Source organism: Aotus nancymaae, unplaced genomic scaffold (assembly GCF_030222135.1).
Source record: "Aotus nancymaae isolate 86718 unplaced genomic scaffold, 86718_ANA_hifiasm-v0.15.2.pri h1tg000018l, whole genome shotgun sequence".
Lineage (NCBI taxonomy): Eukaryota > Metazoa > Chordata > Mammalia > Primates > Aotidae > Aotus > Aotus nancymaae.
In genome coordinates this window covers 8504070-8531927 of record NW_026988430.1, presented here as the reverse complement: position 1 = coordinate 8531927, position 27858 = coordinate 8504070, and the positions used below count along the sequence as shown (strand labels likewise).

Below are 27858 nucleotides of genomic sequence, written 5' to 3'. Positions count from 1 at the left end.
ATGCCACTGCACTCTAGCCTGGACAACAGTGTGAGACTCCATCTCAAAAAAAAAAAATTTTCGTATGACCGCCTGGGTGTGGTGGCTCATGCCTGTAGTCCCAGCACTTTGGGAGGCCTAGGCAGGCGGGTCACTTGAGGTCAGAAGTTTGAGACTAGCCTGGCCAACATGGCAAAACCACATCTCTACTAAAAATACAAAAATTAGGGCCAGTCATGTTGGCTCACGCCTGTAATCCCAGCACTTTGGGAGGCTGAGGCGGGCATATCACAAGGTCAGGAGATTGAGACCATCCTGGCCAACATGGTGAAACCCCGTCTCTACTAAAAAATGTAAAAACTTAATCAGGTGTGGTGGTGCACGCCTGTAGTTCCAGCTACTCATGAGGTGGCTGAGGCAGTAGAATCACTTGAACCCGGGAGGCGGAGGTTGCAGTGAGCCAAGATCGTGCCACTGCACTCCAGCCTGGTTGACAGAGCGAGACTCTGTCTCAAAAAAAACATTAGCTGGACCCGGTGACAGGCACCTGTGATTCCAGCTACTTGGGAGGCTGAGGCAGGAGAATCACTTGAACCCTGGAGATGGAGGTTGCAGTCCACCAGGATCGCATCATTACACTCCAGCCTGGGCGACAGAGTGAGACTCTGTCTCAAAAAAAAAAAAAAAGGGGAATTGCCATTATGTCTCAACGAAGACCTCATTCAGTGTTACACATATGAAAATTATTTTTTTTGCGGCTAAGAGAGAATCTTCCAGTACTCATCCTTCTTGGCTCTTCAGTGTTTCCCCAGTTCCTACTCAGCTCTTCTCTTGTCTTCCACTTAGTGTTGATATAAAACTCACAGGCATTACTGCTTTTAATGCCTTGGTGGGAAAAGGTGGGATCTACTCAGAGAGGGTCTTGTTCGTCCATAATCGTGGCTGAAAAAGTGTTTTGTAGACTGGATTCCAGTTCTTTTATTTTTATTTTTGCAGAAATGGGGTCTCACTATGTTGCGTAGGGTGGTCTCGAACTTTTAGCCTCAAAGGATCCTCACCTCAGTCTCCCAAAGTGCTGAGATTACAGGCGTGAGCTACCTTGTCAAGCTGCCTAGTTTTTATCTATAGGAAAGAGTATCACAGTTTTAATATCCCCACTTGCTGGAGTTTTGCTTGATCTTTATGCTGAGGAATCCATTGTTTTAAATATGTAATTTATATTTTTTACTTATTTTTGTTTTATAGAGAGAAGGACTTTCAAAATTCAACAAGATCTATGAATTTGATTATCACCTGTACGGCCAGGTAGATGCTAAAATATTTCTATCATAAGCAAGAGAAAGTAGCATAGTCATATATAATATGTCACTGTCTTAAGAATAACAATTGTTAACTTAAAGGTAAGTGGTTTTAGGTGATCACTTTATAATTTATGAGGAAGTCTCTTTTTAATAAAATATGGTCTCATCTCAGCTCTTTATTACCAAAAAAAAAGCTAATATACAATAGTTTGAGGAAAATTTAAGTGATACAAAAGGCATCATGGTACTAGAATTAGAATGATGATTGTATTCCTATAGCTTTTGGCTTTGAAGAGCTATATTTATGTTTGTTCGTTTGTTTTAAATGTCTTTAATAGAAGTTCCTCCCTCTCATTTGAATGACTTGGCAAAATATAACTGCAAAAAGACTAACTGAATTTTGAATTTTGTCATTATTCAGAATGTTACCATGGTAATGACTTCGGTTTCTGGACATTTACTGGCTCATGATTTCCAGATGCAGTTTCGAAAATGGTCAGTACAATTCTCAAGGGAAGGACTTTCAGATTATAGTAAGTTGTGAAATTGCACAGGAATTTTGAGGCATGTTGATCTTACTGGGTAATTTTTGGGGGTGGAGGGACAGAGTCTTGCTCTGTTGCCCAGGCTACAGGCTAGAGTGCAGTGGCCCAATCTCGTCTCACTGCAGCCTCCTGGGCAAAAGTGAGTCTTGTGCCTCAGTTTCCCAAGTAACTGGCACCACAGCTGTGTGCCACCACACTCAGCTAATTTTTTCTATTGTAATAGAGATGGAGTTTCACTGTGTTGCCCAGGCTGGTCTAAAACCCTGCCTTGGCCTCCCAAAGTGCTAGGATTACAGGCGTGAGCCACTGTGCCTTGGTAATTTATAATACTAAGATGACCTAGGATTATCTGATCCATTGTGAATTTTTATTAAATCTTTAAGCAGTTACTTTTGGTGTTTCCTCAAAATTACCAGACCTTTTTCATGCAGCCATTGGATTGCATTTACCTGTGAAAGGACTCTAGAATGCCATCTTCTCAGTCCTGTTCACACTCATGGAGAAGTGGACAGTGTGTCATGCAGAGGGTCATAGCCTTATTTCAATTCCCCAGGACCTTCTTTGTTGGGGATCCACCATGAGCCCATTGGAACAGTTTGCTGTCATTAGGTTCAAGGGCTGTCCATCATGTACTGAGTTGGGACTCTGTTTTCATTTCTAGGCAGAGCTGCAACCCTCTTGTCCTCTTTGAAGCAGAAATTGAAAAGTACTGCCCAGAGAATTTTGTTGACATCAAGGTAAGGTCTTTTGGAAGACATATGGCAGTGAACAACTACAAAGAGTCAAACGGAGTGATTTCTGTATTTTTAATAAATTGGCATTTAGAGATAAGGTTTTCCACCAAACTCACTACCATTATTTAAAAAGCTAGTTTCCACTCATTGTATAAATATGACTAAGTGACCAAGGAACTGAAGTAAGCATTTTTTTATGAATAGTGGTTGTTTAAATCCTAGGCATAAGGGCTGGGCATGGTGGTTCACACCTGTAATCCCAGCACTTTGTGGGACCAAGCCAGGATCACATGAACCCCAGGAGTTTGAGACAAGCCTTGGCAACATAGTGAGACCCTGTCTCTCCAAAAAAACAAATTAACCAAGCATGGTGATGTACGCCTGTCCTAGCTCTAGTAAGGCTGACGTAAGAGGATTACATGAGCCCAGGAGGCAGGATGTCAAGGCTGCAGTGGGCTGTGATCGTACCACCACACTCCAGCCTGATGAGAAAGTGAGACCCCATTTCAAAAAATGATCCTAGGAATAAGTATTGTAAATTATTAGTGTAGCCCCCATCTCCCCCCTCGTTAGATGGAAGAGGCTACAAAGTATAAATACCTGTTTGACAGTAAATTACCAGTTGTGAAGCAGTCAGGGCATGCATAGTTAATTTATTGAGAACTGAGAAACCGTTGGATGAAACTCAATTGAGATTCATTTTCTTTAGGTCATAATCAGAACCTCTCAAGGGTATGTGTCTGTGTGTCTGTGTGTGTGTTAGAGCTGAATTTTTGGTTTTGTCATACTGGGGAAATTATATTAAATCCTCTATTCTAGAAGTTCATTTATGGTTCTGAGGAGTTGTGTCATCATTAGCACCAATGAGAGCGGTTTTCTCTGATCTCTTTCCCTCGCCAAGTTGGCACACTCCAAGAACAGCGTTAACCTTCCGTCAGATCCCCTTAGCATAAAGGTGTCAAGTCACTGTTCTGCAATTCTGTTCTCACCATTCTTATTCCACTGTGAACTTCAGAAAACTCTGGAGCGAGAGACTCGCCAGTGCCAGGCTTTGGTGATCTGGACTGACTGTGATAGAGAAGGTGAAAACATTGGCTTTGAGATTATCCACGTATGTAAGGCTGGTAAGTGCTGCTGCTGCTGACTTTCTCTACTTTAGAATTCCGTAAATAGAGTGTTCTTCTTTGTATGTGCAAGTGGGCCGTGGATGCATTCCTCTGCAGATACTCTCCCTCCTGGTCTGTGAGTCCATCACTATTTGTGACGACATACTCAGTTTAAAGGTTATGATGTTATTTCCTCCTTATCACTGTACACCATTGATTTAACCTAATAGGTAAATTGGGCACCTCACAGCTACTTGAACTGGTTTACCTTTATTTCAAGGTAGTTTAAGAAAAGTGAGCCCTGTATGATGGAGGGCAGTGTGATTTGACTTTGACCTTGGTAACGCCTTGTGTTCTGCAGTAAAGCCCAGTCTGCAGGTGTTGCGAGCCCGATTCTCTGAGATTACACCCCATGCTGTCAGGACAGCCTGTGAAAACCTGACCAAGCCTGATCAGAGGGTGAGCGATGCTGTGGATGTGAGGCAGGAGCTGGACCTGAGGATCGGTGAGGAGCTGGGTGGACCCCTCTTATGACCATGTTAATGTTGTGTTATGGGACTAAAAATGGGCTCAGTGTAGATGTGTTCAGCCAGCCCTGGCCTCTCATCATCCATAATTGTCTCCTTTCTTCACTCTCCCTCACTCTCCAGGAGCTGCCTTTACTAGGTTCCAGACCCTGCGGCTTCAGAAGATTTTTCCTGAGGTGCTGGCAGAGCAGCTTATCAGTTATGGCAGCTGCCAGTTCCCCACACTTGGCTTTGTGGTGGAGCGGTTCAAAGCCATTCAGGCTTTTGTACCAGAAATCTTCCACAGAATTAAAGGTAGGGCCTGGAGTAAGGGTTATGGCCTGGGACCTATGGGCCCAATATTAAGATGGGGGACTGTAAGCATTAATAGCAATGCTAGGCCAGGCTCAGTGACTCACACCTGTAATCCCAGCACTTTGGGAGGCTGAGGCGGGCGGATCACTTGAGGTCAGGAGTTCAAAACCAGCCTGGACAACGTGGTGAAACCCCATCTCTATTAAAAATAATAAAATTAGCTGGGCGTGGTGGCACGTGCCTATAATCTCAGCTACTAAGGAGGCTGAGGCAGGAGATTTGCTTGAACCTGGGAGGCGGAGGTTGCAGTGAGCCGAGATTGCACCATTGCACTCCAGCGTGGGTGACAGAACGAAACTCTGTCTCAAAAAAAAATAGCAATAATAAAGATGTGATTTATTTTAGTCTTGCTGTCATCCTCCCTGGCCCATTACAATCCACTTAAAGTTCCCTTTCTTATCCAGAAACTCTTCCCTATTTGATATTCCTTTGACTTTCACCATAATATACCTTCTATCTGTCATATCATGTGGCTTCTCTGAGACACAGCCTTTCTGTTTGTCTCTCCTTAACACAGTAACTCATGACCACAAGGATGGTATCGTAGAATTCAACTGGAAAAGGCATCGACTCTTTAACCACACGGCGTGCCTAGTTCTCTATCAGTTGTGTATGGAGGTAAGATGTCCTTCAGACCCTGATGATCTAGGAAACATTCTGCACACCTCCCAAGCCACTCCCCATCTGTTGGCAGAGGCGATCCTGTCTCATTCTCCCATTGGAATTTGGCTTTAAGTTTGCATCTCAGGGGGGATCACTTTTTGGGGACCAATAAGACTAGAACCCCATGAAAACAGCAATAAAAGAAGGGAAGGATCTGCATTATTTTTAGATAAAATCAGAAATTTTGAGAAATGTATAGCTGAAATCCCACCTTGTGGCATATACTGTCACCAGAAATTAGCAAGGATCAACTAAACCAGTCCAGATCATGGACTTAAAGAGCTAGGAGAGAGTGGACAGCATTTGGCTCAGCCCCCTCTTTATTGGTTGCATGAGGAAATCTAGAGCGGTGAAAGTCACAAATTAGTGGGTTAATTTTATATATTGATAAAAGCTAGGAAGAAAATAAAGCAAGGTAAAGGGATAGAGAAAGGTTGGAGGGACAGGGATGGGAGGGGTGACATTTGAGCAGAGGTTGGAGTGACTCAGGAGAGGGTTGGGGAGTAGGTGGGACACCCATGTGCCATAGAAGGGAGCAAGACTGGCCCAGGCTGTAGGCTGGTCGGTGGCAGAGTTGGGACTCACACTAACGTTTCCTGGCCCTTGGGCTGGTTGTCTACTTTCTAATGTCACTTCCTATTAGTCAGCACATAATAGCTTGGTTTAACCCAGAGGCCACACAGAATCATGCTTAAGTAAAATTCTGAGCTCTCTATGCTTAATTCATGTGTGCTTCTTGGCTGTAGCCCACTGGCGGATTTATTACTGATTAGGCAAGGGGAGTAATAACTGTGCAGCACCTGCTATGGATCAGGCACACTTTATTATGTGTCGTTTTGTTTAATCCTGATAATGCCTGTGAAGGCAATAACAGCATCCCCATTTTCCAGATGAGGAAGCTAAAGAAAGAGTGACTTACCCACAGACACGTGAGAGCTGTACATGGCAGGGCACAACTGGATTCCAGTGTGTCCCTGACCCTTCTGCAGACCATGCTGCCTTCCCTATCTCTCTCTCACTCCTTTTGACCTGGACCACTGAGAGTCTCTGTGACACTGCACAATTGTTTGTTAAATAAAAAGACCACCGCCGGACACGGTGGTTCATGCCTGTAATCCCAGCACTTTGGGAGGATGAGGTGGGTATATCACCTGAGGTTGGGAGTTTGAGACCAACCTGACCAACATAGAGAAACCTCATCTCTGCTAGAAATACAAAATTAGCTGGGCATGGTGGCAGCTGCCTGTAATCCCAGCTGTTTGGGAGGCTGAGGCAGGAGAGGAGGCAGGAGAGGAGCCGGGAGGCGGAGGTTGCGGTGAGCCAAGATGGCACCATTGCACTCCAGCCTGGGCAACAAGAGTGAAACTCCATATCAAAAAATAAAAAAAAAGATTACCAGCCTGGGTTACATAGTGAAACCCTATCTCTACAAAAAAGAAAAAAAAAATAGCTGGACGTGGTATCACTTGCATATAGTTCCATCTACTTGGGAGGTTGAGGTGAGAGAATTGCTTGAGCCCAGCAGGTTGAGGCTGCAGTGAGCCATGATTGTGCTGCTGTTCTTCAGTATGGGTGACAGAGTGAGACACTGCCTCAAAAAAAAAAAAAAAAAGATCAACTTAATAATAAAATATAAAATGAAATAAGTAAATAATAAAAAGACCTGTCCTGTTTCTCCTTCACTTGGATGTGGTGCAGGAACACATGATGGGTGATAGAAATTATGAAGCTGGTTTTAAGATTAAAGTTCTCCAGCTTGTATAATTTCTCCTATTTCTAACTCTGTATTTTTTTTTTTAAGGAGCACTGGGCTGAGCGTGGTGACTCATGCTTGTAATCCCAGCACTTCTGGAGGCTAAGACAGGAATATTGCTTGAGCCCAGGACTTCTGGACCAGCCTGGGCAACATAGCAAGACCCCATCTCTATTAAAGAAAACAACAAAAAGAGCACTGTGCATGTGTACATAGAAAACTGTATTCAGGCAATGCATAGGCTGTTGGATTTCATAGGCTCTGGAGGAAGCACTTTAAGGCTTGTAAAATTGCCCTTCACAATCTTGGTTTGATTTGGACAGTAGTGATGGTGTCCACCATACTGTCAGCTACAAGCAACATTAAATGGTCATTCCCTTGGGCTGTCACTGTGGGTTCAGCTGGTGGTCAGTGATCTGGAAGGATGGGCATGTGCTGTCCGCAGGAAGTTTGGAGATGATGCATTAACAATTAACATGGTCTTTGCTTTCCTGGCTTTCTAGGATCCCATGGCAACTGTGGTAGAGGTCAGATCTAAGCCCAAGAGCAAGTGGCGGCCTCAAGCTTTGGACACTGTGGTATGTTCCGGACAGGCTGTTTCAGGCTCTGAGGGATCAATTATTTACTGTTTTGGGGCCATGGTTCTACTGCCTAGACTGTGGCCTAGTGGAAGGAAATATCACCCATCACCAGGCCACACAAGAAAACACTTGAGAAAGATACAAGCCTGCTTAGCCTCACTGTTTTTGTTTGTTTGTTTTGTAGACTCAAACTCCTGGGCTCAAGTGATCCTCCCACCTCAGCCTCGCAAGTAACTGGGACTGTAGGCATGTGCCACCATGACCAGCTAAATATTTTTTAAATTTTTTGTAAAAACGGAATCTCACTATGTTGCCCAGGCTGTTCTCAAACTCCTGGCCTCAAGTAATTCTCCAGCCTCTGCCTCCCAAAGTACTGAGGTTACAGGCATGAGCCACCACACCCAACCACTGCTTAGTTTTGTTTTTTTTTTAAAGTTAACAAATGCAATATAACTGCCTTGTATGAGGTTTGGGAAACAAAAAAGGGAAAGACAACTTACTACTTCGCTATCCTTAAATAATTACTGGTATCTCTTCCTATTTTTTAATATGCATATTTTTACAGCATTGTAATTAGATAGCTTGTGTTTTCCACCCAACCATTTTTTTCATGTTGCTGCATAATCTGTGTAAATATTACTTTAAATAATCTGCTATATGAACCTACTTTAGAACAGGGCTTCTCAAATCGTTTGACTCCAGGAAGAGCCACCCCAACAGAACACAAGTCTAAATAGCATTAGGAGTGTGCCTTCCCAATTACCACTTAGCAGGAAAATTTGGAATAGAATTGCTATCAGAATTCACTCTGAAGGCTGGACATACAGAACACTCAGGCTAGCAAGCATGGAGGCTAAGAAGCACGCAGGGACTGGTGGGCAGTGCATTCTTTGTCTTGGGTAAGTCATAGTAAATATGTATGTGTGTGAAGGGACTGCATGGGAGAAGTTATGCATTGATTTTATATAGTAGACATATATGTTTTAGTCCTCACTGGGTAAGTGTGCTTTAGTGTGACATATAGTCATCGGCATTGTTAGCTTGTCACCTAGGGAAAAGGACAGCTGGTTATCCCCCAGGAGGCCTCCTGAGGTTTTCACCCTCCAGGAGAATTTACTGGGTGGTGTTCCCAAAGTGCGATTCTCAGACTATCTGTGTTAGAACAGTATATTAGACTCCTTGTTAAAAAATGTAGACTTCTGGGCCAGATGCGGTGGCTCACGCCTGTAATCCCAGCACTTTGGGAGGCCAAGGTGGGCAGATCACCTGAGGTCAGGAATTCGAGACCTGCCTGGCCAACATGGGGAAACCCTGTTTCCACTAAAAACACAAAATTAGCCAGCCATGATGGATGCCTGTAATCCCAACTACTTGGGAGACTGAGGCAGGAGAATCGCTTGAACCCAGGAGGCAGAGGTTGCATTGAGCCGAGATCATATGCCACTGTACTCCAGCCTGGGCGACAGAGTGAGACTCCATCTCAAAAAAAAAATGTAGATTTCTGGCCAGGAGTGGTGGCTCATGCCTGTAATCTCAGCACTTGGAGGCTGAGGTGGGCAGATCACCTGAGGTCAGGAATTTGAGACCAGCCAGGCCAACATGATGAAACCCCATCTCTACTAAAAATACAAAAATTAGCCAGGCATGGGTCTGGGCGCCTGCAATCACAGCTACTCGGGAGGCTGAGGCAAGAAAATCACTTGAACCCAGGAGGTGGAAGTTGCGGTGGATCGAGATCATGCCATGCACTCTAGCCTGGGCCACAGGGTGAGACTCCGTCTCAAAAAAAAAATGTGGATTTTTGGGCTGGGTATGGTAGCTCACGCTTGTGATCCTAGCACTTTGGGAGGCCAAGGCGTGAGGACTGCTTGAGGCCAGGATTTCAAGATCAGCCTGAAGATAGCAAGACCCTAAGACCCTAGCATGCAGCCTCACGCGCGCGCGCACACACACACACACACACACTCTCTCACTCACTCACTCTGCAGATTTCAGCTTATGTCCCAGCCCTGCTCTGTCAGCTTCCCCAGTGGTCAGCGACCCAAATCTGTCTGCTTCCCAGGTGAATCCTGCACACATTAAAGTCTGAGAACCAGACTAAGATCTGACTCTGCCTGGCAGGCCCAGGAATTGTTCTTGGGCAGTCTTTTCCCCTCTATTTGACAGAAGCACCTAGAGTGATGGGCCAGACTTGACTGAAGATGGGTTGTGTATTTGAGTTGTGCTGCCTGACCCTGTTGACCTATTTTACAGGAGCTTGAGAAACTGGCTTCTCGAAAGTTGAGAATAAATGCTAAAGAAACCATGAGGATTGCTGAGAAGCTCTACACTCAAGGGTAAATATTCTGGATTTGGGAGTAGAATTTGAACCATCTTTATCAGGATGAAATATTTTAGAAATAGAGTTTATGGGGAAAAACAGATTGTGTAGATAGCTCCTGAGCTCTGAGGCAGGATTTTGACTTTGACTTATCTTTTCTGATATGGAAAAGTTGTTTCTATATAAGAACCCAGAGAGTGGATTCAGATCTTACCTTTGACTCCCCAGCCATCTCCCTGTGGCACTGGTGAGCGGCAGACAGTGGGTGGCACCTTTGAGAGTTGTTTGCCTGTGAAACTCCTCCCCGCCGCAGTCATGCACACCCCAGCACTGAGGTCCTCTAACTGTGCTGTCCAGCCTGCAGGTACTGAACAGTTGAAATTCAAGTTGTCCAAATTGGGCTGTGCTGTAGATATAAAATATACACTGAGTTTTGAAGACTTTTATGAAAATAGAATCTAAACTATCTCAGTAACTTAAGTGACTAATTGAAAATTTTAAATTACAAATAGAGGCTGGCTGGGTATGCTGGCTCACACCTGAAATCTGAGCACTTTGGGAGGCTTAGGTGGGAGGATTACTTGAGCTCAGGAATTCAAGACCAACCTGGGCAACATGGCAAAACCCTATCTCTATAAAAAATTCAAAAAAATAAAAATTAGCCAGACATGGTGCCACACACCTGTAGTCCCAGCTCTTCAGGAGCCTGAGGTAGGAGGATCACTTGAGCTTGGGAGGCAGAGGCCGCAGTAAGCCAAGATGATGCCGCTATACTCCAGCCTGGGTGCCAGAGCAAGACTGTCTCAAAAGAAAAAGAAAAAGCAAATGGAGTTCACAGTATAGTTTTATTGGACAGTGTTATTCTTTGTATCCTCTAAGAAAAGTCTCAAAGCACACGCTGATGGAACTTGTCAGGAGCAGTGAAGCTCATGTGCTACATCCAGGTTGGTCTGTCAGACTGACCCTTAGAGCGGCCACTGATGACAAGCCCCAGGCTATGAGGCGGCTGGCCTTTATCCTGTGCTATGCTGCCCCTTTTGTTTCTCCTTTCGCTTCTTTGAGTGTCCTAGCAGAAGAGCCAGCTGTTTTTCACCCCATGAAGGGGTGCGTCTCATCTCAACTTTCCTGAATCAGGTAACCTAGACTGCCTTCAGTAGAGTTGGCTACGTCAGATGAGTGTTTGCAGGTGTTAGTGGGTGCTTTCAGTTGTTATAGACCAATCAGTGAGCCTAGCAATTTATTTTTCTGTTTGCCTTGGTTTTAGGTACATCAGCTATCCCCGAACAGAAACAAACATTTTTCCCAGAGACTTAAACCTGACGGTGTTGGTGGAACAGCAGACCCCCGATCCACGGTGGGGGGCCTTTGCCCAGAGCATTCTAGAGCGGGGTGGTCCCACCCCACGCAATGGGAAAAAGTCTGACCAAGCTCACCCTCCCATTCACCCAACCAAATACACCAACAGCTTACAGGTTGGTTTCCCTGAATGTGCTGCCTGCTGGAACCCAGATGGAAGTGCTGGGGGTCAGTAGTAGGACCTGAATTTACTCTGTGAGCTCTGATTGTAGAAACAAGTGATTTTGAGATCTCTCTCATTTCACTATCCTCTGCCTGGCTTTCATGAAAGACTGCTTCACCCCTCCCCATGGTGGGCCCCTGTTTTAATCCAGCCCCACGTCCCCACTCTCCATCAGGTCCTGCTGATTCCCTGCTGGTCCTTCATAGGCAACCTAGGTGCTTCTCCTCTACATACTCCTGTGCAGACCCCCCACCCGCACTGTGAGCCTTGTGACCTTTCCAGTCCCTGGAACTAGAGAGTTCTATCCATCTTCCCAAGACTGACTCAGTTTTGATTGCCCCCCTGAAACTTTGCTGCCACCCCAGTTGTGCCACTCCCATCACTGCAGAGTGTCCCACTCAGCTCTGCTTGTCAGTCTCAGTCATTTCCTCAGCCGGGGACAGGCTCTGCTGGCACAGGAGCCATTAGGCTTGTTTACATCTGTAGTCTTCTCACAAAGCTGGGGAAATCTTAGTCTTTTATTCTCCTTCTTTTATTGTTTGCCTGGCACTCCATGTTAGTGCAGAGCCTGAGGAGCAGTATGGCCTGTTCTCTGCAGAACATTAGGCTAAGGCTACGAGCGATGTTCCTGTCCTTGAGATGTGATATTCTAGGGATAGTTTCAGTCTCCTCTTTTCTTCCTAGGGAGATGAACAGCGACTGTATGAGTTTATTGTTCGCCATTTCCTGGCTTGCTGCTCCCAGGATGCTCAGGGGCAGGAGACCACAGTGGAGATCGACATCACTCAGGAACGCTTTGTGGCCCACGGACTCATGATTCTGGCCCGAAACTATCTGGATGTGTATCCATATGATCACTGGAGTGACAAGGTGATAAAGAGGTGGGCCCAGGGAGAGGGAGGACAGTTGTGCTGCCAGCCCAAGCTCTCTAGTGGAGAGGGACCATCTTCCTTGAAATGAGAGTTTTTTTTGCCTGAGTGTGACAATGGAATCACCTGACTGCTGCACCTGCCGCTCCCTGTAGATCCTCCCTGTCTACGAGCAAGGCTTCCGCTTTCAGCCCAGCACTGTAGAGATGGTGGATGGGGAGACCAGCCCGCCCAAGCTGCTCACCGAGGCCGACCTCATTGCTCTCATGGAGAAGCACGGCATTGGTCAGTGGCTCCTCTGGGTAACTCATATCTCTTGAGCACTTACTGTGTACTAGGCACAGATTTCCTCTCGTCTTCAAACAATTCTGTAATGTAGGTGCTATATCCTTATCCCCATTTTATAGTTGAAATAAGGCTCAGAGGTTAAAAACTTACCTAAGGTCACAAACTGTGTGTTATTAAAACCTGGTCTATATAACTCCACAGTCAGTGCTCTTAAACCATGCACTCTGCTATCCACATAGCAACAGAAGCTTTTCCCCTGACTCTGCAGGCCCAGCTGGGAGAACCCTTTGGCCACATAGGGATTTATTGTTCTTTTGAGTAAGAATAGAATGTAAGGTACCAACTGTTAAAACTTGGGACACTAATCATAAAATCTGTCTTCATTTTAAAGTGTCATATCTGGCAGCCCTGAGCCTCCTTCCCATGTGGAGCAGTGGGTGAGGGTGGCAGCTGTCTCTGCAGGCCTGCACCCATACTACTCAGGCTGCTCACAGCGGCCTCATGTATGTGGCAGGACACTGCTGTTAGCTATGGGTGGCTGGATTCTTAGCTTTTTGTTGAAGCATTTCCCATAATTGCTTAGGAATCAGAAACTAAAACACTGGGCCAAAATTGTGTTATTCCCATTAAGTCCCATGGCTCAACTTTTACAGGTAGGTCCTTGTGACTAATCTGCTGTCCCCTCCATTCGTTTTTGTCAAGGCTCTCAAGGGCTTTCTCTGGCAAACCTAGTCCAGAAACACCCACAGCACAGTGGAGGGGAAGCAGAGCTCCCTGGGCATGTGTTACATAAGCAGCTGCCTCATCCACAAAGGGATTTTCTTAGTCCTCTGACTTAGGAAGCAGTGCTCCACCGTGGAGTCCTTGACCATCATTAGGACATCTAGAAACCCTGCAGGTTTAGGTAAAATTAGTGGAGGTTCACCCATCATGATTTATTTAACAAATATGTATGACGCCAGGTGCGGTGGCTCACACCTATAATCCCAGCACTTTAGGAAGCCAACATGTATGAGTCACTTGAGCCCAGGAGTTCAAGACCAGCCTGGGCAATATGGCAAAACCCCATTTTGCTGGGTGTGGTGGCTGACGCCTATAATCCCAGCTACTCAGGAGGCCAAGGCAGGAGAATCACTTGAACCCAGGAGGTAGAGGCTGCAGTGAGCCAAGATTATGCCACTACACTCCCAGCTTGGGCAACAGAGTAAGACTCTGTCTCAAAAAAAAAAAAAAAAAGAAAGCTTATTTACAGCTTTATTCGCATACCATCCAGTTTACCTGCTTCAAATGAATAATTCACATTTTTTAGCATATTCACAAAGTTGTGCAGCTATCACCACAGTCAGTTTTAGAACATTTTCACCACCTCAGAAAGAAATCCCATACCCTTTAGCAGTCACTCCCCATTTCCCCCTCCCTCTAATCCTCCCAGCCCTAGGCAACCACTCATTTTTCTGACTTAATAGATTTGCCTTTTTTTTTTAACTAAAAAAATTTTGCGTGTAATGGCACAATCTTGGTTCACCAAAACCTCTGCCTCCCACGTTCAAGCAATTCTCCTGCCTCAGCCTCCAGTAGCTGGGATTACAGGCATGTGCCACCAGGGCCAGCTAATTTTGTATTTTTAGTAGAGACGGCATTTCTCCACGTTGGTCAGACTGGTCTCGAATTCCCGACCTCAGGTGATCCGCCCACCTCGGCCTCCCAAAGTGCTAGGATTGCAGGCGTAAGCCACCGCACCTGGCCCCTAAATTTTTTTAGAGAGACAGGATCTTACTCTGTCACCCAGGCTAGGTCACAGCTGTGAATTCCTGGTTTCAAGGGATCCTTCCACCTCAGCCTCCCCAGTAGCTGGGACTACAGGCATGTGTTGCCATGCCCAGCTAATTTTTTTGTTGGCTTTCATTTTTAGACAGTCTCAATCTGTCATCCAGGCTGGAGTGCAATGGCACGATCTCAGTTCACTGCAACCTCTACCTCCAAGGTTCAAGCGATTCTCCTTCCCCAGTCTCCTGAGTAGCTGGGACTACAGGTGCATGTCACCAGCTAATATTTTTATTTTTAGTAGAGATGGGGTTTCACTATGTTAGCTAAGCTGATCTCGAACTCCTGACCTCAAATGATCCACCCACCTCGGCCTCCCAAAGTGCAAGAATTACAGGCATGAGCTACCATGCCCAGCCAAGCTTCTTTGTTTTATGTAGGGACAAGGTCTTCCTATGTTGCCTAGTCTGGTCTTGAACTTGCAGCCTCAAGCTGTCCTCCTACCTCAACCTCTCAAAGTGTTGGAATTACAGGAGTGAGCCAGTACACCTGGCCAGATTTGCCTACTTTAGATATTTCCTATAAAGAGCCAGGAATAGTGGCTCACGCCTGTAATCCCAGCAGTTTGGAAGGCCAAGGTGGGCAGATCACTTGAGGTCAGGAGTTGCAGACCAGCTTCACCAACTTGGTGAAACACTCTCTCTCTACTAAAACTATAAAAATTAGCCAGGCTTGGTGACAGGCGCCTGTAATCCCAGCTACTCAGGAGGCTGAGGCAGGAGAACCCAGAAGGTGAAGGTTGCAGTGAGCTGAGATTATACTGTTGCACCCTAGCCTGAGCAACAGAGCAAGACTCTGTCTCAAAAATAAATAAGAAAAGAGAATCATATGATGTTTAGCCTTTCGTAACTAACTTTTGCTTAGGACGATATCTTCAAGCTTCATCTATGTTGTAGCATGTGTCAGAACTTCATTTCTTTGTATTACCAAATAATATTCCAGTGTATGTATAGACATTGTCTTTTTCTACTTTCTAGTTGATGGACACTTGAGTTATTTCTACTCTTTGGCTATAAATAATGCTGCTCTGAACAGTTTTGTACAAGTTTTGTGTGGATATGTGTTTTCATTTCTCTTGGGTAGACTTAGCAGTGAGATTGCTGGTTTACATGGTATCTCTACATTTAACATTTTTAGGAACCACCAAACTTTTCTGAAGCGGTTGCACCATTTTTCATTCCCACCAGCAAGGCACTAGGATTCCAGTTTATTCACATCCTTACTAACACTTAGTATCATCTCTTTTTTTTATTTTGCTGGTAGGTATGAACTGCTATTTCACTGTGTGTGGTTTTTGTTTTTTTGTTAAAGATGGAGTCTCACTTGGTCACTCAGGCTGGAGTGCAGTGGCGCAATCTCAGCTCTCGGCAGCCTCTGCCTCCCAGGTTCAAGCAGTCCTCCTGCCTCAGCCTCCTGAGTAGCTGGGACTACAGGCACACACCACCACACTCGGCTAATTTTTGTATTTTTGATAGAGACAGGGTTTCGCCTTGTTGACCATGCTGGTCTTGAACTCTGACCTCAGGTGATCCGCCTGCCTTGGCGTCCCAAAGTGTTGGGATTACAGGCATGAGCTACTGCACCCAGCCTTCACTGCGATTTTAATTTGTATTTCCTTCATGGCAGAGCTACATTTTGAAAGGTCCCTCTGGCCACAGCTTAAAGAATGGTTTGGGTTGAGGAAGAGACTAGAAATAGGGATACAAGCTGCAACTATGGCTTGGACACATGGGGAGGAAGATTTTAAAAAGGAGCTTTCAAGCTGGAATTGACAGCTTTCGTGAGTAATGGGATGTGAGGGAGCAAGAGAGTTGAGGTTGCCATTGTGATTTCTTGAATGAGCCATATGAGCTGTCCAGCGAAGGAGGGGTTCTGGGGTGAGCAAGGTGCACATGGGCCACCCGGGTGCAGCTGTTTTTTGTATTACCTCAGAATAACCAGAAAATGGCTTCCAGGTACGGATGCCACTCACGCGGAGCACATCGAGACCATCAAAGCCCGGATGTACGTGGGGCTCACCCCAGACAAGCGGTTCCTCCCTGGGCACCTGGGCATGGGACTTGTAGAAGGTAAGGGAGGAGGGAGCTTGCAGTGGGTAATGGGTCGTGTCACCCAAGTCCCTGAGGGTCTCAGGTGGGTCCTTACTAAGCACGACTCTTTCCCTGCAGGTTATGATTCCATGGGTTATGAGATGTCTAAGCCTGACCTCCGGGCTGAACTGGAAGCTGATCTGAAGCTGATCTGTGAGGGCAAGAAGGACAAATTTGTGGTTCTAAGGCAGCAAGTGCAAAAATACAAGCAGGTTTTCATTGAAGCGGTGGCTAAAGCAAAGAAGTGAGTGCTTAAAAGAAACAGAAATGGGTGGCCGGGCGTGGTGGCTCACACTTGTAATCCTAGCACTTTGGGAGGCTGATGTGGGCAGATCACAGGGTCAGGAGATCGAGACCATACTGACTAACATGGTGAAACCCCATCTCTACTAAAAATACAAAAAATTAGCCGGGTGTGGTGGCATGTGCCTGTAGTCCTCACTACTCAGGAGGCTGAGGCAGGAGAATCGCTTGAACCCAGGAGGCAGAGGTTGCAGTGAGCCGAGATGGTGCCACTGTATTCCAGCCTGGGTGACAGAGCGAGACTCCATCTCTTAAAAAAAAAGAAAGAGACGGTGGCTCACGCCTGTAATCCCAGCACTTTGGGAGGCCGAGATGGGTGGATCACGAGGTCAAGAGATCGAGACCATCCTGGTCAACATGGTGAAACCCCGTCTCTACTAAAAATACAAAAAATTAGCTGGGCATGGTGGCGCGTGCCTGTAATCCCAGCTACTCAGGAGGCTGAGGCAGGAGAATTGCCTGAACCCAGGAGGCGGAGGTTGCAGTGAGCCGAGATCGTGCCATGGCACTCCAGCCTGGGTAACAAGAGCGAAACTCCGTCTCAAAAAAAAAAAAAAGAAAAGAAAAAAGAAAGAAATGGAGATGGGGGTCTCACTTACTTACTATGTTGCCCAGACTAGTCTTGAACTCCTGGCCTCAAGAGATCTTCCCACCTCGGCCTCCCAAAGTGCTGGGATTATAGGCGTGAGCTACTATGCCTGGCAAGCTAGTTTAAACTTAATGCAGACAGATACACTTGGAGTTTGTGCATGGACCCTGTGCAGTTTTAGTTTTTCTTTTTTCTTTTTTTTTTTTGAGATGGAGTTTCGCTCTTGTTGCCCAGGCTGGAGTGCAATGGCACGATCTTGGCTCATCTCAACCTCTGCCTCCCAGGTTCAAGCAGTTCTGCCTCAGCCTCCCGAGTAGCTGAGAACAGGTGTTCTCCACCATGCCCGGCTAAATTTTGTATTTTTAGTAGAGATGGAGTTTCTGCATTTTGGTCAGGCTGGTCTCCAACTCCCGACCTCAGGTGATCTGCCGGCCTCAGCCTCCCAAAGTGCTGGGAGTACAGGCATGAGCCACCACACCCAGCCCAGTTTTACTTTTTAATGTGGGGCTGGTGACAAGGCAGAAGCATCTGCCTGTATCTGGACTCTCCTCCTCGGAGTTGGTTAGGCACCAGGGCCCGTGATGAGCTCAGTCTTCTCTGCCTGCCGTCTGTTCTCTGCAGGAGGCCTTTAGCTCACTGACCAGCTGGTTCCCACGGTCACGCCTGTTGTGTGCACATAAGAGTGTTGTAGGTGCCTTTTCAGCAATTGCCGGCTGATGGGTGTCTACCTTTGCCTTTTCTTCAGATTGGACGAGGCCTTGGCCCAGTACTTTGGGAATGGGACAGAGGTGGCCCAGCAAGAAGAGATCTACCCAGCCATGCCAGAGCCTATCAGGAAGTGCCCACAGTGCAACAAGGACATGGTCCTCAAAACCAAGAAGAACGGCGGGTCAGTGCTCTGCCTTCTGCCTTCACCTCTGCTCTCCAGCACCTGTGGTGTCAGCCGCAGCTCTAAAAGGCTCTGCCATCTCACTTACATGGAATCTTTCAAGGCAGGCCTGTGGTTGCCAACCTGCAGGCAAGGTGTTGGCCTAGAAGCATACCTGAGTGAGATCAGGCCTTTGAGGTGTAAAGCATTGTGGGAATTCAGAACAGGTGGGGAACTGAGTGATTATGGGTTTTTTTTGTCCCCTGTGGATAAGACATCATACACCCAATGTGTAACACATGAAGAAGCATGGGCTTCAGATCTAGGTGGGTCTGGGTTCAAATGCCACTTCTGCCACATAAAAGTGGTGTGGCCTGAAGCAAGTTCCTAACCTGCACTGAGCCCCAATTTCTTTTTTTATAAAATAAGGTCAGTACTAACAAGGCCGTGTTAAGGTTGAGGATTTGGTGAAAATGGTCAGGACTGTATACCGCATTGCCTGACGTGTTGTAGATACTCAGCAGATTGTACTTTTCTTCTCTAAAAGTTCTGAATTGGGCCTGAAAATCTTAACTCCCTTTTGCTTTAAGTATAGTAGACCCGAATGGGCAATTTAGCCTCAGATCAGGTTGTTCAAGCCGGTGGCTGGCCACTGAGGAAGTTCACGGGGAAAGATGTGCTAGAGGAGTGGCAGCCATCATTTGTCAGGAGCCATCCGTCACTGGCATGATGCGTGGTGGTGCTCTGTAAGCATTACCTCATCCCATTCTCTCTCTCTTTTTTTTTTTTAACCTCATCCCATTCTCATAATCACCCTGCAAGGCAGGGATTTCTATGCAGCTTAGAGGGCAGAGGTGCCTGCTTGAAGTCAAACAGCCCTGGTGGGCAGCAAAGGCAGAGTTTGAAACCAGGTTTTCACTGCCTTTCTCCATCCTGCCTGACCCACCTGGGGCTGCTGTGCTCCTTGCTGCTAAATGAGAAAGGTTTCTCCACTTCTCCTAACCTCCAGCCATCAGTAACCCAGCTGGCCCCAGTGAAGAGAAAGCCACCAGCTCTCAGAAACAAGAGGTCTATGGACCAGACCTGGAAACAGGTGTCAGGGCTCTTGTCACTCACAGACAGAAACCAGAGCCACTCTAGGCCTAGCCCAATACCTGGGCATATATTTAAGCACTTAATAAATGCTGTTGATGGGTTTTCCTTGCCACCGACAGGTTTTTGGATTAGTACTCATCGGAATATAAGGAGAGAGAATACTTACTTTTGTTTCAGCACTGTATTGGAGAATTACTATTATTCCTTTGTTATTCTTTTGTTATTCTGTTATTCTCTTGTAATGATTCTCTGAGTTACTCCAGAAGGTCAGGAGATTATTTTGTGGGATTTGCCACTCCAGGGTTTATCTGATAATTTCCATTTCTGAGATTGTAAATTTCTTAATTAAATGATTGGAGTTTGGGGTTTTTTTTTCTTTGTAGTGTACCCAGGCACACTCAGAGGAATTGGTAAATCACATGCATATTGGCTAGTCAAACCCTAATGTTTCATGGCTGCAAGATGTTGAAAAACTCTGGCCAGGAGCAGTGGGTGGGGTGTAGATGTTGCAGGTGAGGCTCTGTCACAAACAGATGGGTTTCCATTTCTAGCTCCCGTCCCCCCATGCATGTGCATCTCTGGGCAGGTTTCCATCCCACACCAAGCCACCGCTTACTCACATGCAAAGTGAGGGGGCCCCTGACACTGCACAGACTTGGCACGAGGCAGAAAGGCGAGAATGTGTGAGTGCACAGTACAGGGTCCCTGGCGTCACCTTGGTTGGTTGTTGGTTTTCTAAGTAGAAAGCAGGGTCAGCAATAGCTGCTTTGTGCTTTTGGGATGTGAGACGGCTCATTTTTCTCAATCAATTCAATATCAGTGCTTGTGTCTCCAGTTAACTGTCCTCCAGGAAAGGGAATGTTGTCCTCGGTCACCTGAGGAAAGGCTGCCTCGGCCAATGGCCAATGGCTGAGAGCCTGAGAGTGCCTCTTGCACTTCTACCACCTGACATGGCACCTTGTCCCCAGGTTCTACCTCAGCTGCATGGGTTTCCCAGAGTGTCGCTCAGCCATGTGGTTTCCTGACTCGGTGCTGGAGGCCAGCAGGGATGGCAGTGTGTGTCCAGTTTGTCAGCCACACCCTGTGTACAGGTGAGCTGGGCGCCTGAGTCAGGCACCTCCTCTGGAGTATGCACACCACGGTGCCCATTTTTCCCTTGCTCCTGCCAGAACCCAGAGGGGAGTGTCGGATTCCACTCAGGCTCTGCAGGGGTGTAGCTGTGTTCTGCAGCAGTGAGGTAAGCAGGCCTGGTCTGGTTCTGTTGTGTTCCATGCTGTCACTGCTTTGGCGGGTATGACCCAGTTTGGAGTGGGCCATGGGAAAAGAAATATATTATTTAAGTTCCTCCAGAAAGCCCACAGCCCTAGTGCAGTACAGTGGTTCTCAAACCTCTTGGTCACTAGACCCCTAACACTCTGAAGGATCATTGAGGAGCCAAGAGAGCTTTTGTTGTGGGTGGTTTATCAGTATATACCACATGTGGAATTAAAGTAAAAACATCTTTTAAAATATTAATCTATTTCTAGTAAATGCATTGCATACTACTGTAAATAACATGTTTTTTAGGGTGATAAAATACCTGTTTTCCAAAGCAAAATAATAATAATGACATGAATGACATTGTTTTTTACATTTTGCAATTCGCATGTCTGGCTTAATAGAAGAGAGGTGGATTCCCATATCTGCTTCTGCAGTCAGTCTGCTGAGTCATTGTGTGTTCTAGAAGCTCTGGAAAACTCCATTGTGTATACACAGAAGAATAAGAGCAAAATAGACATAACCTCTTAGAATTACTATAAAATCGTTTTGCCCTCTCCTTGAAAGGGCTCAGACAGCCCAGAACCACACTTGGAGAACTGCTGGTATAGAGACATGGAACTTTCCAGAGGTGTTTTTATTTTGGTGAATTACTGGGATCTTAGATTTCATCTGCACTGCTTCCCACTGTCCACTCCTGTGATGACTGGCAGGGCCTTGTGGTGGGCTGATGGAGGGCCTCACAGGGCCCTGCGTGGGCTTCCTGATACATAAGGAGTGGTGGAGAGAGGCCTAGGGCTAAAGCAGCCCTCAGTAGACTAAGGAGAAGCTGGCACCTGGTTGTTAATGTTTTTTCTCATCTTCTGGCCTTACTAGGTTGAAGTTAAAGTTTAAGCGCGGTAGCCTTCCCCCGACCATGCCTCTGGAGTTTGTTTGCTGCATCGGAGGATGTGATGAGACCCTGAGGGAGATCCTGGACCTGAGATTTTCACGGGGCCCCCCAAGGGCTAGCCATCCCTCTGGCCGCCTACAGGCCAGCCAGTCCCTGAACAGGATGGACAGCAGCCACCACCCCCAGCCTGCTGACGGCAGACAGACTGGGCCCTCAAAGGCTCTGGCCTGGACCCTCCCACCACCCACGGCTGCTGGTGAAAGCAACTCAGTGACCTGCAACTGTGGCCAAGAGGCTGTGCTGCTCACTGTCCGTAAGGAGGGCCCCAACCAGGGCCGGCAATTCTTTAAGTGCAACACAGGTAGCTGCAACTTCTTCCTGTGGGCAGACAGCCCCAATCTGGGACCAGGAGGGCTGCCCACCTCAGCATATAGACCTCTAGGTGACTCCCTGGGATGCCCACCAGGCCCAGGGACCCACCTGGGTGGGATTGGCAACTCTGGTGATGGCAGTGGTAATGGCACATCCTGCCTGTGTAGCCAGCCCACTGTCAAACGGACTGTGCAGAAGGATGGGCCCAATAAGGGGCGCCAGTTCCACACGTGTGCCAAGCCAAGAGAACAGCAGTGTGGCTTCTTCCAGTGGGTCGATGAGAAAACGGCTCCAGGTGAGGCAGAGAGGGGCATGTGAATCACTTCCTTGGGTTTTCACGGTGTCTCTACCTCAGACTGGGGACAGCAGAAATAAGGCAAGGCAGGGTCATGGTGGGATTGGGAGGGGCACCTGGGCTGCCTTGCACCTCCGTTTCCTCATTTGATCACTTTCAGCAAAGTGATAATTGCACAGTCATCTTACAAATTAAAGGGTAGTTACCAGTAATAGTGTCACTTGCCCTGTGCCTGATTCTAGGCTAAGTATACTTCCTATGCATCTTCCATCCTCATCAGGAAAGCATTGTGATCACAATTTTACTTACAAGTGAGAAAGGTGAGACCCAGACACATGAAGTGGGCATTGCTCAGGATCACATAGCGACAGACCCCAGGATGAGGACATAGGCCTTCCCAGCTCCACAGCCGTGTGCCCCTTGCAGCCGTCATGACCCTTGCCAGACCATGAGCATCAGTCTCATTTCTTTAGCTGAAGATGCCAACCCTGATGATATTTAGGAATCTGCCCAGGGTGACACAACTTGGCCCAGGGTGCAGGACAGTGTCATTAGAAGTGGCACCTAGACACTGCATCAAGGTGGATGGTGTATGTGGAGGCACTTTGATGGTTCAGTGTACTGCTGCTTCAGTATACAGCAGAGCTTAATTAAATAGCTGAGAATGACCCAAAGGCCTAGTGGGAGCTTTGGAGTTGTGTGAATCTGGTTCCAAAACTCAGCTACCTCTCTGCCTCAGTTTCTCAACAAGATAGTCCCTGCCTACATTCTTGGGGTTCCTGTTTTAGAAAGGAGTGTAGTCGGCCGGGCGCGGTGGCTCACGCCTGTAATCCCAGCACTTTGGGAGGCCGAGGTGGGTGGATCACGAGGTCAAGAGATCAAGACCATCCTGGTCAACATGGTGAAACCCCGTCTTTAAAATAAATAAATAAATAGAAAGGAGTGTAGTCTCAGACTATGATCTTATGTACATGTCACTAGCCTGGCATGCACAGAAAGAACCCAGCAGTCTGGTAAAAACTGGGACTTGGAGCTGGCTACAAGTGCCAGTGGGGCCCAGAGATGGCCACTGGAGTGACAGACCCACACTTGAAGTGAGATGCAGTCTGGCCTCTTGTCTCCCCACTTGGAAGGACGTGGTGTCTGACTCCCAGGCTGGCTGACGCACTGGCCTGGGTGAATGGGCACCTGGTCTGGAAAGGCCTGTTGAGGGACAGGCGGGATCCAAAGTTGGACTTTGCTGCATGGAGGTGGGTCACAGGTTGCTGGTCACTGGTCACACGCTGCTTGTCTTTCCCGCCCTACCACAGGCCAGCTTGCTTGGGTTTCTGCCTCTATAAAAAAGGCCGGCACAAAGTGATGCCAGTATCCACTTACCAAGTGAGTGTGGGATGATGTCTCCAAGAGCTTAGGATTCTTGAGGGAGAGTGTCAGGTAACATAAGGCGGCAGGCAAATCACACCTCGACCTTACAGAGTTGGACATAGTATGAAGGGAGGCTCGCCGGTAGGGTATACATGGCTGTATAAAAGTCGATTTAGCCATATTTGCTGCTGCTACTTTTCTTTTTCTTTTTTAAGACAGGGTTTCACCATGTTGGTCAGGCTGGTCTTGAACTCCTGACCTCAGGTGATCCGCCCGCCTTGGCCTCCAAAGTGCTTGGATTACAGGCATGAGCCACCACGCCCGGACTTTTTTTTTTTTTTTAAGATAAGGTCTCGCTCTGTTGCTCAGGCTGGAGTACAGTGGTGTGATCATGGTTCACTGCAGCCTCCCAGGTTCAGGCATCCTCCCGCCTCAGTCTCCCGAGTAGCTATGACCACAGGCATGCACCACCACACCTGGCTAATTTTTAGTCTTGCTCTGTCACCCAGGCTAGAGTGCAGTGGCACTATCTTTGCTCACTACAACCTCCACCTCCAGGTTCAAGTGATTCTCCTGCCTCAGCCTCCTGAGTAGCTGATTATAGGCATGTGCCACTACACCCAGCTAACTTTTGTATTTTTAGTAGAGACAGGGTTTCACCATATTGGTCAGGCTGGTCTCAAACTCCTGACCTGGTGATCCACCCACCTCCACCTCGGCCTCCCAAAGTGCTGGGATTACAAGCGTGAGCCACCATGCCCAGCCACCTGGCTGATTTTTGTATTTTTTTAAAGATGGGGTTTTGCCATGTTGCCCAAGCTGGTTTTGAACTCTGGGCTCAAGCAGTCCTCCTGCCTCAGCTTCCTAAAATGCTGAGATTATAGGCGTGAGTCATCACGTTTGGGACTTGCTACTTCTGCATGTCAGTTCTAACCTCAGCCCTCCCCTGACTCTCCCCACAGGGACTTCTGGAGCCCTGCCCTGGACAAGAGACAGAGGAGGAACCCTAGGGTCGGAGGCCAGAAGCAAAAGACCCCGGGCCAGTTCCTCAGACATGGGATCCACAGCAAAGAAACCCCGGAAATGCAGCCTTTGCCACCAGCCTGGACACACCCGTCCCTTTTGTCCTCAGAACAGATGAGGGCAGGATAGGGTAGAGCGCACCACTTTCTCAGACCTGTCCCCTTTGTGTTGGGAAATGAGTTAACCAGGACCAAGTGGCCATTCAGTGTCCTGGAAACTTGGAGAACACTGTTGGCCTTTGGAGTTGGGCCTTCCTGTGTTAAGGAGCACAAGGTCCAGACCACTCTGGAGCAGGTCAGCTCTGCTGGACAGTAGCTCTCTGCCCAGGCCTTAGGAGTGACCATAGCCACTGCTGAAAAGTCACACAGCTGCTCCCTCAAACCCCCCTCAAGGATGGTCGCTGTTAGCAGAGGACTGGTGCAGTCCCAGCTGAAGCCCACTGAGTGGCCAAGTAAGAAGCTCCCAGGGCTGCTTCCTTCACCTCCAGAAAGCCCCAAGTGAGCAGCCAGCACTCATGGAGCAGGCCCTATCCAGGCTGCCCCGGGCTTCTCTCCATAGATGTTCTGAGGAGCATGGTGTAATACGAGGAGGTGGCTGTTGTTAACATTGATCCTGCAGAAGAAGCTTCATTGTCTATCTAGTTAAGCCAGGACACCCAGGATTCATTGCCTTAATAAAGAATCCAGGCTGGGTGCGGTGGCTCATCCCAGCACTTTGGGAGGCCAAGGTGGTCAGATTGCCTCAGCTCAGGAGTTCGAGACCAGCCTGGGCAAACAGTGAAACCCTGTCTCTACTAAAATACAAAAAATTAGCCGGGCGTGACGGTGCGCACCTCTAGTCCCAGCTACTCGGGAGGCTGAGGCAGGAGAATTGCTTGAACCCGGGAGACGGAGGTTGCAGTGTGCCAAGATCACGCCATTGCACTCCAGCCTGGGCAACAGAGCAAGACTCCATCTCCAAAAAATAAAAAAGAAAAAATGGAATCTTAACCTTACACAACCTCCTGTGTCTGGTTTGACTTGGCTCATCCACATTGTAGCATGTGTCAGTCCTCGATGTTTATGGCTGATAGTCCGCTGTATGAATATACCACACATTTATCCATTTTTCAGTTGATGGACATTTGGGTGGTTTCCACCTTTTGACTATTGTGAATAGCACTGTGTGAACATTGGTGTATGGGTGTCTGACCTGTTTTCAGTTTTTCTGGGCATATGCCTAGCAATGGAATTGTAGGTTCATACAATGTTTTAACTTTTGAGGAACTGCCAAACTTTTCCACAGTGGATGCACCATTTTACACCCACCAAACAGTGCACCAGAGTTCCTTGTGAACACTTTTTTTTTTTTTTTGTATTACAGCCATCCTAAGTGTATTGTCATCCTAGTGGGTATAAAGTAGCATCTCATTGTGGTTTTGATTTGCATTTTCCTAGTCACTAATGACATTGACCATCTTTCCACAGCCTTACTTACTGGCTGTTGGTATACATTCTTTGGAGAATGTCTGTTTAAGTTCTTTACCCTTTTTTTTTTTTTTTTTTAATTTATTGAGATGGAGTTTTGCTCTTGTTGCCCAGGCTGGAGTGCAGTGGTGCGACCTCAAATCACTGCAACCTCTGCCTCCTGGGTTCAAGAGTTCTCTTGCATCAGCCTCTCAAGTAGTTGGGATTACAGGCATCCACCACCACACCAAGCAATTTGTTTTGTATTTTTAGTAGAGACGGAGTTTCACCATGTTGGCCAGGCTGGTCTAGAACTCCTGACCTCAGGTGATCCATCTGCCTTGTCTTCCCAAAGTGTTGGGATTACAGGCGTGAGCCACTGCGCCTAGTCTCTTCACCCATTTTTAAATCGGTTGTCTTTGTTGAGTTGTAGGAGTTCTTCATAGTTTCTGGATACCAGATACCTTCGTGGTTTTTGCGTCTCTCTGTAGGCAACTCCTGTGTTTCACAAAACCAAACTGCAGGATTGGGCTGCACCATGAACTGGGCTAGGCATCTGAGATCAGACCCAGGCTCAGCTCCTGCTTCCTGGCTTGCTCTGCCACACTTGGTGTGTGCCCTCATCCCTGGAGCCCCAGTTGCCTCATCTGTAATGGGGTGTCCTTGTTCATATTGAGGTTCTCTGGTGAAGGCTTGCAGTCAGGTACAACTGCAAATTAAAGTTTCACAAATCAAACCTGTTGAATTTCCAAGTCTCTTGATGGCCCACTCAGGTTAGCAGCATGCAGCACATCCCACCACATCGACATTGACTGGAAGAGTTTGTCCCTGTGTTCAGCCACATCGGCAGCTTGTGCAATGCAAAACCAAGGAGAAGAAAATGACCCCCTCCCCACACCTTGCTGGATCTAGCGGAGACTAGGCACTGGCCAGGATGCTACACAGTGGTTTCAACCTCCTAGCTGCCAGCAAGACAGTATCTACTGTCTGTTTTGTGCAGGAACCATGGCTTTGCTGGGTTAAGTGTCTTCCCCTACCAAGCAGCTATCCTGGCCTTGAAACCTAGTCTCTGATGCCATGTCCCCTCCAACCCCATCAGAGTTTGTAAAAAGCCCTACTTGCTCTCCACACCAAGGCCGAGAGCCCATGGGGTAACTGGAGGCTTCCCTGCCATCTCTTGGTGAAGAAGCCTGGCTGACACACTGCACATGCTTCCCCAGGTGACTGTACTGAGAGCAGAGGAAACAAGACCAGCCCACACAACTGGTAGTGGTTGAAGAGTCTCTGCCCAATCCCACCCCGGATACTTGGAGCATCCAGAATTAAAGATAAGCCCTGTCGGCCAGGCATGGTGACTCACACCTGTAATGCCAGCACTTTGGGAGGCTGAAGCAGGCGAATTACAAGGTCAGGAGTTCAAGATGAACCTGGACAATATGGTGAACCCCCCTGTCTCTACTAGAAATACAAAAATTAGCTGGCTGCCTATAATCCCAGCTACTCAGGAGGCAGAGGTTGCAGTGAGCCCAGACTGCCTCACTGCACTCCAGCCTGGGCAACAGAGAGAGACGATCTCAAAAAAAAAAAAAGCCCTGTCACCACCATTCAGTACCCCTACCCCCCGGAGCAGGCTTATGGGGACACAAACGGCAGCATGGGCACTGGTTTTTGAGACACTGGGCAGAGACCCCGCTGCCCTTTGGGATGAATTCACCACCTGCCTCTTCTAGAATCTAGCCGAGGACTTGGGATATTCACATTCAGCTGGATCTCCAAGTTTCTTGGTCTGGGACACAGGTGGCCCTAGCTCACTATGTTCACATTCAGCTGGATCTCCAAAGTTTCTTGGACTGGGACACAGGTGGCCCCAGCCCACTGTGTTCACCAGGAGGTTGCCACTC

At 47.4% G+C, this 27858-nt stretch overlaps 1 protein-coding gene across 3 annotated transcripts in view; it reads left to right on the top strand.

The window, feature by feature from the left end:
- The window catches only part of TOP3A (DNA topoisomerase III alpha), a 42525-nt gene extending 15832 nt beyond the window's left edge, over positions 1 to 26693 (top strand). For 2 of the 3 annotated variants that reach the window (XM_012438768.2, XM_012438769.2), the window contains exons 2-19: positions 1225 to 1284; positions 1702 to 1775; positions 2487 to 2562; positions 3575 to 3683; positions 4027 to 4170; positions 4316 to 4486; positions 5064 to 5164; positions 7466 to 7540; positions 9797 to 9879; positions 11128 to 11335; positions 12067 to 12252; positions 12407 to 12536; positions 16319 to 16432; positions 16532 to 16697; positions 18091 to 18234; positions 20277 to 20399; positions 21442 to 22124; positions 24452 to 26693. In XM_012438768.2, coding sequence (XP_012294191.2) covers positions 1225 to 1284; positions 1702 to 1775; positions 2487 to 2562; positions 3575 to 3683; positions 4027 to 4170; positions 4316 to 4486; positions 5064 to 5164; positions 7466 to 7540; positions 9797 to 9879; positions 11128 to 11335; positions 12067 to 12252; positions 12407 to 12536; positions 16319 to 16432; positions 16532 to 16697; positions 18091 to 18234; positions 20277 to 20399; positions 21442 to 22124; positions 24452 to 24630 — 2826 coding nt within the window. In that variant the 3' untranslated portion in view covers positions 24631 to 26693. The remainder of the gene's footprint in view (positions 1 to 1224; positions 1285 to 1701; positions 1776 to 2486; positions 2563 to 3574; positions 3684 to 4026; positions 4171 to 4315; positions 4487 to 5063; positions 5165 to 7465; positions 7541 to 9796; positions 9880 to 11127; positions 11336 to 12066; positions 12253 to 12406; positions 12537 to 16318; positions 16433 to 16531; positions 16698 to 18090; positions 18235 to 20276; positions 20400 to 21441; positions 22125 to 24451) is intronic. The other variant, XM_012438770.2, reaches the window with a different exon arrangement.
- Positions 26694 to 27858: the final 1165 nt, after the last annotated feature.